General features: G+C 42.5%; 1 protein-coding gene across 1 annotated transcript; it reads left to right on the top strand.

Annotated features, from left to right (window-relative positions):
* Positions 1–1,603: 1,603 nt before the first annotated feature.
* znf281b (zinc finger protein 281b) lies at positions 1,604–9,231 on the top strand. The gene is made up of 7 exons (XM_049562697.1): positions 1,604–1,738; positions 3,971–4,495; positions 4,648–4,761; positions 4,937–5,060; positions 5,829–5,912; positions 5,992–6,110; positions 6,434–9,231. Exons 2-7 carry the CDS (start codon positions 4,043–4,045, stop codon positions 8,051–8,053), a joined length of 2,514 nt encoding a protein of 837 aa, XP_049418654.1. The 5' UTR covers positions 1,604–1,738; positions 3,971–4,042; the 3' UTR covers positions 8,054–9,231.
* The last annotated feature ends 1,627 nt before the right edge of the window (positions 9,232–10,858 follow it).

The following is a 10,858-nucleotide window of genomic DNA, read 5'->3' as shown; positions in this document are numbered from 1 at the left end:
GGTATTGTGCAACACTGCATTTCATTGTTCATTTGTGTCTGGGGGTGCCGCCCACCAACATAAACATAAATACTTTAGATAGATACTTTACTCAGACTTCCCAAGGTCTGTCTCACAAATTAAACACAATAAATACATTAACATTAGTTATATATGCCTGTGAGCACCATTGTTCAAGATTCAATATATCTATTCGCCATTTGCCCAGGTACAAGTGTACAAGGCCATTTGAATTCTTGTGTGCATTGTTGGTCACTGGGTGAATGTGTGACTACTGCAGGTAACTTAGCTATGATATGATAGCTGACATTCGTGATGGTTGACTGATTTGCACCCACGAACCGGCAAATCAGGAAAAGCCACACATAGAACTGCAGTACACTGTAATACTAGCACAATGCCAATTTGTTAAGTTTATTTAAGGTAAGAGATAAGATAAGGCTTTATTAATCCCACAACGGGGGAAGTCACGCCTGTCTCGATTAGATGCCTGGTTTGTTTGCCAAGCAATTAATTTTTTATGCACAAAATCTTCAGATGTATGAAAGATTGTTGGCTACCTGAAAATTATGTGTCCATTCCTCTATTACCCTGTAAATTATTCAGATTCCTTTAGTCCATAAGGGTCCTCAGATCAACAGAATCAGGAGGTTTTTTCATAAACATTCATCCAAGTTGTGAATCTTGTTTTAACAGTATAAAGTGGTGTTGTGTCGGTATGCTGGGTGCCTTAATCGTCGAGTACCATAACTCTTTCTCTCTCTGATGTGCTATCTGTCAGGGCTAGATCAAATGAATAATTCATAATTGCGTGCTATGTCAAAGGAATTAAAGGCCTGTCCTAAATATAGGCCTGTTGATTTCAGTGATTTAAGCAAATAATTGCCCAGGAAATTAAAATTATATTAAATAATTTATTCGTTCATATTTCCAGTCTTTACTGAGCAAAAGTGTTTTTTTTGTGTAAAAGGAATTAAAAGCCTGAAACATGTCCCTAATATCACCCTGCTGATTTTAGCAATTTAAGCAAATAATAGCCTTGGCTATTAAATGACATTTTATGGGTAGTAACTGTAAAGATATAGAAATATAGCCTGTAAAATTACTGCACAGCATGCATCTCAGTATAGATATAAAGGTATAGTAATGGTATATGGTATATGTATGATTATGAGTAGATAGATAGATAGATAGATTCGGTGGGACACTGAGCATATTTGAATATTAAGGGCTTGTGTCCCCCCCAATATATAATTGCTGCCTTGATACATAGGCCTACACCTAATGTAACAATTATTTAAAAAGCTCAACACTTAACTAGGAATAATGTAATACAAGTGTTAATAACAATTAAGCATTATGAAATCTATATACAAATGTAAAATGAAGGAGTTTTAGATGCTGTTTACCAATAAGAAATGTTAATGTGTCTTGAATCACAAAGACAAAGAGTTTCGCGACGCCATGTCTCTCTGCATTTCAGTACCTGTTCATGTAAATATGTGTTGTGTGTTTACATGACTTCAGAGCTCAGGAGTACTTGTGCTGTCCGGTGAGCCTCTCTCAAACCTTCGCCTCTCCTCTCACGACCCGTCCGCTACACCCATAATTCCCCGCGCCAGGACAAGATGGACGAAAGCAGCGACCGCCGGAGAACAATGTTTTGGCAATAAAACCCCAAAGCAGCGAATACGGAGAGAATATAGGCACGTTTGAAACCAACTGCGGTCATGTGTAGGTAAGTGGGAAACTAAATTTACTTTTATCGGTGGTGAATGCGCTGGCTTTGTCGAGATATACGCGACGGAATTGTCTGGCTCGGCGCAAACGGGGAGATGCAGTGGGAGCCAGCATCATTGTTTCTGTTGCATGGGCCGTAATGCGGGTTTTCAGTCGGGGCAGCTAGCAGCTAACTAGCTAGCTCATGGCAGCCTGATTGTTATAAACACAGCTGCCTGAAAGCGCACAGTTTTATTTAGCTCGCTCACTGGAACTGAAGTCCGCATGTACCGCAGCCGCCGAGGGGATGTTTTGCTAGCTAAATGTGCTGGTAAGCGTTATCCGGGTGTAATTCCGGCTAAAGTTAGCTAACAATAAATAGAGCGCCACCGTTGCTCGCAGCCAGACAGATTTGATTCCACGAGCGTCATCAAAGCTTGGGAATTGGAGAATGAGCAATTTATGCCGCTGACCTGACTTTAACGTAAACCTGCTGTTTAATTTCACTTTATCCACTGTTATTTTAATTTTATAAATAATTCACACTGCTAGGTTTAACGATGCTTTCCATAATATAACATCTGTGTAAATAACCAAGATGTGCGTTACAGCATCAAATCACGAATCGTGTTTTAGCGTTAGCTAGCTTGATAGCAACACTATGTAACAGGCTAAACGTTATGTTACATGATCATAACGGATCAAATTAGACATTTATTGGCTGCCTAAGCGACTTATTTGGGACTACATCAATGGTGGTGTTGGTGTGACTTTATTTGAATGAGCCATCTTTGCTTTTAGGGCGTCTTAGCCTATTGTTTTGATTGAGGACGTAAAGGTGCGTTGATTGTGTCTCATTGTGGCTATCCGGCTAGCTCGCCGTGCTAACTAGCTAGCTAACTGTTATGCATCACAAAAGCTCATCCGCTTTCTGCTGAATTCAGTGTCGCGCAGCCAAATGGTCGGCTGGTCCAGACTAAACAATAAATTCCCACTCCAGTCTCGTGTGCTAGTTTCGATACACGTACCGCTTAGTCACCCGGCTGCGCCTGCCTAATTTGACTGAAATGTCTGGCTGTATTTGACCTAAATATCGTTTGTTTTAGGCAAGTGTAGTGAGCCGATTAATTCGCCAATATTGCAACCAATGCCCCCAGCCTTTTAATTCATGTTTGCTTATTAGCCAAAGATGGCAAGCGGCGTAGTCCAGCATGCATCAAAGTGTGAAAACAATAGGGATGTCTGTCTAAAAGCTATCAAGCTACTGCACAGATTTTATTTTGGCGACAGTCCAAGACACATGTGGTGCTAAATGCCGCAAGCAGAACAATACGGGATGTGGACTGAATATATCAGAGGCAACTTTTAATTATTTCCCTCTTATATTGAGCAGAATTTGTATTTTGATGGAGTGTAGAGCTTCACAGTTTTTACCTTGAAGTCACTTCATCAAACCCTCACACAGCCTAGATCAATGATATAATTTATCCACAGTGTGTGTCTCTGTGGAGCTCCTGTAGACAAATCTGGGTTCTTTCATGATGGCTGACCTAATTTTTTTCCATTTGGGGTTTGATATGGAATTTGGTACATTGTAATAGTTAGGTCTTCTTCAAGTATTTATGACATACTGATTATAGCAGCAGTTATACTTTGGCATGTTAAGTAAGCTGTGCCAAAAGTCTAATGTTTAGATTGAGATTTAACAAAAAAAATTTTAAAAATGGCCTCGATATTTTTAAGTAATGTACACATCATGGTAAATTGTGTGATTCTGTATTATTATAATACATATTGCTTACATTTCAAAATATTGTTAACATGATTTTTAATTTCACTGATATATCTATAAACATGCTCTGTTGTGTTTCATATAGTTGCTCAAAGTGAGATGTTTTTTTTAATTGATTTTTTTCTCAGTGTGAATTAAATCTTCTGAAAAGTGTGCATTAAGGTTTCCAGTTACTGTTCGCTGGGCTTCCATTACGTAACACCTAATAAATCCAATTAAGTAATTAATGGGCGAGGGCGGCAGAGGAAGTTCAGAGAACATTGTCGTGCACACAGTACACACTGTGAAAGCTCTCTAGCAGTGACTTAATTTCTAACTGTCAAGACTTATAAGAGATGAGGTGTTATGATAAAAACCTAAAACAAAATGTAGAAATTATATTGTGTTGTATACTCACTCATGTCTGAAATCATCAACATTTAACATGACTTTTTTTTTTTTTTGTATATTCTCTTTTAGGATATTCTCCTCCTGCATTCCTCTTTAGATTTACTGCCCTCCTTCTTCCCTGCACAAAGCAAAACCACCACCATGAGTATTATCCAAGACAAATTAGGCAATGAGTTTTTGCGCAACGGTGGCATGGATCCCAATTTTGCACCAGGTATGCTTATGTTCAGCCACCTGCCGCCCGTCACCAGCTTTACACGGCTGGCCTCCCAGTCCGTCATGGGCGAGCTTCCTCAGGAGATGATCCTCAAGAAAGAGCGTGACTCGCCCCCAGAACACCAGGGCGCCAATGCTGTGAACACAGGGGGCTTCCTCCAGAGCATGGGCATTAAGCAGGAGCGGCTAAGCGAGCTGGATTACCGTATGCCCCTCTATGGCGGGGGTGGAGGAGTAGGGATGAACTGTGTTGGAGGGGGCGCGGGGAAGAGTGGTACTGACATGCCGGACATGTCTTTCGGCAACCACCACCAGAATCACCAGAACATGCTCCTGCATGACCTCAGCCTCAGCAACGTTCGTTCCCTTGGAGAACCGGTGAGAAGGAGTTGTTGTTCTAAATATTGTTTCAAGTGGTACATTGTTAATGTTTAGTTGAACTTTAATTCATAGTCCTTTCTTTCCTCTTACAGTAATGCTTTGTGTGCCTGTTTGCTATTTATAGAACTTACCTTGTTGCTTGTCCTTAGATGCCTGGAAGACCGGGTAAAGAGCCAAAAGAGTCCTCAGGTAGAAGAGGGCGGAGGAGCAATGGGGACGGGCAGGGAGGCAAGGCACGAAGGAAACGCAACGATGCTGCAAAGGCAAGTCACTCATCTGTTTTCCTCATCTTCTTCATACAACAGAAAAATATGTGTTCTTTGGCTGAAAGAATCTGTACATGAAGGAATGCTTTAGCCTGTTAGAGGTTTGTGCTGCACTGACATGATGTGGAGAAGTCAATATCTTACCTGGCTGGTCATGGTTTTCTCCTTGTAGGCCATGATGTTGGATGCAGACGGAGCCTGCCTGTCCCCCAACTCAAAACCACATATCTGTGAGCACTGTAATGCTGCCTTCCGCAGCTCCTACCACTTGCGCAGACATGTGCTTATACACACAGGTGAGAGATTTTCGCTGCTTGTCAGTGCGTCAGTTTTTCCTGAGACTTTTAGTTTTTCTACAGCAATGTCTACTTCTCCCTTCATGAAATGCACCGTTGCTGACAAGATGATGCACACAGGATGTTAGGTCAGGACGTTAGGTTTAAAGGAAGCTGTGTTTGTTCACTCTGCTACATAAGAGCATAGGAGAAGTTTGTGTCAGGCTGTAATATAGCTGACAAATCAAAACTGTAATGAAACTATGTTGCTACACACAGCCTCGGATCAATTTGCGTGGAGTCAGGTATAATGTTGCATTGCCAAGGTTACACAAAAACACCATTTCCCAGTGCTAATAAACACAGCGCTCTCGGAACAAAATCAATTTCAGATTTCAAATTACATTCTTCACTACCCTCCACTGTTACTAATCTCCCCTTCACCATGAGAGTTTGGGGCCTCACTTGAAAGCAGGGATGACTCAGTGATTAGTCATGTATTTCTGGACATCTTAGTCATTCTCTTTGCTGGGAATTCCTCACTTGGCTCTTTGAATCTGAACTCATAAATGACTCAAAGGAAAACACAACCTTTTATGCAGCTTTAGTCTACTTGAAATAATTTACACGGCTTCGCACACAAGTCTCATACATCTCATTTTGATTGTGTATTTATGCCCCTTTTTATTTAAAAAAAAAAAAAAGTTTGTTACTGTGACTCTAGTGTTATGTGACAGACTGCGAGTTAATTAATGTGGTGAGCGGATGGTTGTACTCTTGATCGCACAGGTGAGAGGCCTTTCCGGTGCAGTCAGTGTAACATGAGCTTCATCCAGAAGTATCTGCTCCAGCGGCACGAGAAGATCCACAGTGGTGAGTTTCTGCACTTGGAGGTAAAGTTAGTTTATATACACTTCGCTGTTGGCCTGACACTGTCATCTGTCTTTTGCAGGAGAGAAGCCTTTTAGCTGTGACCAGTGTAACATGCGCTTTATCCAGAAGTACCATATGGAGCGACACAAAAGGACACACAGTGGCGAGAAGCCATATCGCTGCGATACCTGCCAACAAGTAGGTTATATGTAGTGTGTTTGCTAAGTAGCTTACTGCTGTTTGATTTTTAATTTTCTGTGCTGTGATGAGTAACGTGCATTATTTTCAATAGCATGTGGGTCATTCTAAATCGTTTTCTTTCTGTACTTCCCACAATTAAATCCCTATCTTAATGAGATTAGTTGTGTCAGAAGAGGTCAGGGATTGTAATGCTCTCTTGTGAAATTCAGTGGTATTTCTGCAGTTAAAAATAAGAATATATAGGATTTCAGAACTGCTTTAGACCATCCAGTAGAAACTAGGCTTATATTTCTCTCTTCTCGCCTTTTCTCCACTTTTAGTTTTTCTCAAGAACAGACCGGTTACTGAAGCACAAACGGACTTGTGGAGAAGCCATAAAGAAGGGCCTGGACCCAAACATGCTGGAGCTCAGCGAAGCGGAGCTAGGCCAGGGCAGCTATTCACTCACTCAGGGAAACTCTACCACCTCCGGACGCAAGAGGGCCAAGTCCAAAAACGGCGAGGGCGGTGAGCGCAAGAGGAAGAAGAATGCCTCAGCATCAGCCTCGTCCTCTGGGGGGATGGCCCGTGACCTGGGCCTGCAGGACTTCAGCATGGAGCACCCCTCAGGCGCTGGCCCCTCCATGCAGGGACGTACTCCCAAATTGGTCTTTAAAAAATCTGGCCGCAAGGGCATGGACAAGGGCCTCCTCTCTCTGGATGACAGTGCTGATGGACAAAAACGTTTGGGCCAGAAGCCCGGCCACATGGATCACGTGGAGGGCGCTGGCCTCGATAACATGGGTCTGCTCCATGGAGCCGGGGGCAACAAGCAGGGGCCTACCACCAGCAGCAACTACGATGATGCAATGCAGTTTGTGAAAAAGCGGCGCTACCTCCATGCGGTTAACAATGACTATGGAGCTGGCTCACTTCACATGGCACCCCAGGGCAGCAGTGTCATCCAGGGCTCCCTGGGGCCAGAGCCCACGCTGGCCATGCTGGACTCTTCGCCTCTGGAACTCAAACATGACAAGTCGGGCATTCCAGATGAGGTACTGCAAAGCCTGCTAGACCATTATAGCCATAAGCCAGAGGGGACACACCACCATGACGTGACATTTGACCTGTCAGACCACCCACACCACGTAGACCTCCAGCCGGCAGCCCCTGTTACCCCAGAGCTGGAGGATGACTCTCCCAACGGTGGTGACAAGACAGCAGTGATGAGCGAGTACTCAAAGTTCCTCCTGCAGGCCCTGGAGCGCACCAGCCATAGTGGACCCTTCCCCAGCCTTGGTCCAACGGGGCCTTTCCCGCTCCTGTCCAGCAGCTCCAGTCCCACGGGGCCCCTGTTCTCAGACAAACACGTGTACACCACATCCCCCCTGGATTGTGGATATCCGCCTGCTGTCTCCTCCCCACTGCCCATCGTCGCCCCCTCATCAAACTCCTCCTCCTCGTCCTCCAAGTCCCACTATGGCATGCTCGTCAGCTCCCCCTCCCAGGCAGGCTACCACCTCAGCTTGGAACCTACTAGCCACCAGCAGCTGACTCCATCTCAGGAGCTGACTGAGCAGTTGGAGAAGCAGCACTCCCCTGGCGCCTTCAACCTACCTCCCCAGGACCTGACTGCCTCAGCAGAGGGCTCCAAGGGGCAGCAGCCCAAGGCTGGAGGGGGCGCTGCACCCACCAATGGCTCCAGCTACCCAGACCTGTCCCCACTGAACCCCCCTAAAGAAACCACATACCAGATCGAGAACTTCGCCCAGGCCTTTGGCTCCCAGTTCAAGTCAGGGCGGCGGACCCCTCTGAGCTATGGCAGTGATCCTGGGGCAGAGGTTGATCACCGAATACGGACTCCAGTGTCAGAATTCTCAGGGTATACCAGTTTGTTAGCTGACGTCAGTGAGCCAGTGAGTACAGGATCAAAAACCCAAACAAGCCAAAGTTTCAGATAAGGGTCAAACGAGGTGAATCCAGTAGGGGGCTGTTCTGTTACTGTCCATACGGTCCCTATACCCATCCTAATTTTGTTCTTGTAGCAAAGTTTTGTTTTTTAAACACTGCCATTAAATGTTAATACAAAAATGACCAGGGAGGGTCTTTCATGGCCTCAAATGCAATTTTTTAAATATTCTCATTTTTATTATGTATTTAGTCGCTTTTTGTTTAAGAGTAGTGATTTTGATATGAACGTACCGTAGATTTAAATGTAATTTAAAACATTTAGAGGGTAGCTATAAACTTGCTTGTTTTTCTTTTTTTTTCTTTTTCTGAACCCATGTGTTTTACCAATCATCATACCATTGTAAAGTAATAATGAATAATGTTGATAATTTCAATAATAACAGTTGTGGCAGGGAAAGGCCCAGAATTCAAATGGCAAAAAAAGTATATATTGTCTGTTACAAGAAACGTATTAACTCAGGAAAATAGGCAAAATTGTGTAATAAGACTTTGTATTATGAGATGCAATTAGCACAGTTTTTACAGGTGTACTTTGAGACTACAAAGCTTTGATTTTGTTTTTGTTTTTTGTTTTTTAACTCGTCAGAACAACAAATTACAATACATGATCACGTTTGGTTTCTGCGTGTAGCTTTGTTGAGATTATGGTACTGTTGTGTCAATGTGAAGACATCCACATTTCTTTTAAGAGCCACATGTGTGCACGAGGTAGGATAAATCATAGTGGAGTTCAGCGCACAGCATGTTTTTAAGTAAAGAGGACGTTGAAACGTAACTGGCTGTCGTTCTGTCGACATTAAGCATCAGTCAATGAAGCCTGTCTAAATATGCACTCCTCTGGTTGTGCCCACAAGTGGCCAGTAGACAAGACACAGCTCAGACAGAATTCAATCCACTGCTGTTCCGGTTGTCTCAGAAAACGATCCATGATCTTTTCATCATGCTGTTGCTGAAGTGATTTCTTTAAAAAAACAAAACAAAAAAAAAAACAAGTCACCACTTTTCTACTCCACTCCTTGCTGTTCATTTTTTGTGTCAATGGAATCAAACAAGCACTTTTTTAAACAAATCATCATTGGAAGCAACAACAACCCATTCAATTTGCATATGTGATACGTGATTATTATGCTAATGATTATTAATATTATTTTAAGAGGAGAAAACTGTGAACGGGGGGTTGGGAGGGAGGGATTGTGGGTGGGAGGGATGAAAGGGAGGGCTGGGTTATTGTTCAGTGGGGTTTGATAGGGGTTGACTAGGCATGACCATGGGCATCTAAATGTATTTTGTTGCTTTTTCTCTGGGTTAGAAGAGAGGGGAAGGGAAAGGGGGGGGTGTTTTTCTTACAGTTTGTCAGGTGATGTTGTAAAATATGATTTGCCATAATTTTGTTATACGATATTTTGAGAGTACCTCTTTGTATTTAAGTGTTTTGAGAGATGGGCTGACATGCTGGAATCCTTATATCTTTGAATCCGTGGGTATGATGGATGCATACCCAAACCCTTTTATTTATTCTCCACTAGCCACACAAGAACTCAGTAGCAGATATTTTTGGCAAGTAATCACCGGACCTGCAGCCTCTACCCCCCCACCCCATTCCCTCTACTTTTTATGATGTTTTTAAAACTCCACTGTTGTAGTTATTGCAAGAAACTGCTCCAATAATACAGTTAAGAAACAGAAAAGTTAAGTTATACCCACCTCCCCTCCCCAAAATGCAGCCCTGCACTCACAAGAATAAACAATGGCCTTCTTTGTCTTCCGTGGCTAAAGCCATTCTATCCCGGCAGCCAGGGTTGATATTTAATTTAGTTGATTTCCTGTGAGCCGACCCCCCTTTTCCTTTTCCTATGTCTGTGAGCTCCACAGCCAAGAGACTTTGAAGCTGCTCAGATCACAGGGAACAAAGACTGACTGACCAGCCACCTCACTCCAAACACACACTATGCTTTTAACGGAGAGAAAATGAGTTGGGTGAGAGATGGAGAAAGGAAAAAAAAGACAATAAGATTGACCTAAATATACCTCATATCACTAAAGCGCAAGAAAGCAGGGACACGCGTTTCATGTATGTAGTGGAAATATTTGTAGTATAGGTTCGACATATTGTATAATCATTTAACACTGCCTGTGTTTACGATTACAGAGCAAATGACTCGTCAAAATGCAAATGTATTTTTTTTTTTTTTTTTGTAAAAACATCCACGCCAAGCAGTGTTGCATTCTAGATGCCTCATAGAACATTCATTTTTTTCATGTTATATCCCTTATTTTTGTTAATTGCCATAATGTGTTTTGATATGATCTCTAGAAGGATATTGTTTACAAAAATGTACAAAAACACTAAAAATGTGTGTTCTCAACTTTTTTTTTTGTTTTGTTCCTTTTTTTTTTTTTTTGAGTTTTTTCTCCAGTATGCATGATAAAGACATTTTTGTATGGCTTTTTTTCTGACTGTCACCTCAATACCAAATTTTGTAGCAGAAGCCTCCCCATTCCTTTGTCTTATTTGTTCTAGACCCCTTGTGATATGATTTCCCAGGCTGTACCTGTTATTGAGATGATGAACGGATTAGAGAAGCCAATAAAAACTTTTTGTTACAAAAAAGTACACGGTGTGGGAACTTCTCTTAGAAGAACTGATTCTCCAACACTAAAATAAGATAGCACCAGATATGTGCATTTACTTGAGTACTTTACCAGAGTTTGTACTTTCTCAGTATTTCCATTTTCTGCTACTTTATCCTTTTAGTCCGCTACATTTCAGAGGCAGATATTGTACTTTTTACTCC

This window comes from Epinephelus fuscoguttatus, linkage group LG20 (assembly GCF_011397635.1).
Source record: "Epinephelus fuscoguttatus linkage group LG20, E.fuscoguttatus.final_Chr_v1".
NCBI lineage: Eukaryota > Metazoa > Chordata > Actinopteri > Perciformes > Serranidae > Epinephelus > Epinephelus fuscoguttatus.
This window is presented reverse-complemented; position numbering and strand designations above follow the sequence as displayed.

What these genes read in the sequence shown, in the direction of transcription:
- znf281b (XM_049562697.1), top strand. Translation starts at nt 4,043, where the DNA reads ATGAGTATTATCCAAGACAAATTAGGCAATGAGTTTTTGCGCAACGGT. An exon ending in TTCGTTCCCTTGGAGAACCG is followed by an intron (nt 4,496 to 4,647) that starts GTGAGAAGGAGT and finishes GCTTGTCCTTAG; the next exon opens with ATGCCTGGAAGACCGGGTAA. An exon ending in ACATGTGCTTATACACACAG is followed by an intron (nt 5,061 to 5,828) that starts GTGAGAGATTTT and finishes TTGATCGCACAG; the next exon opens with GTGAGAGGCCTTTCCGGTGC.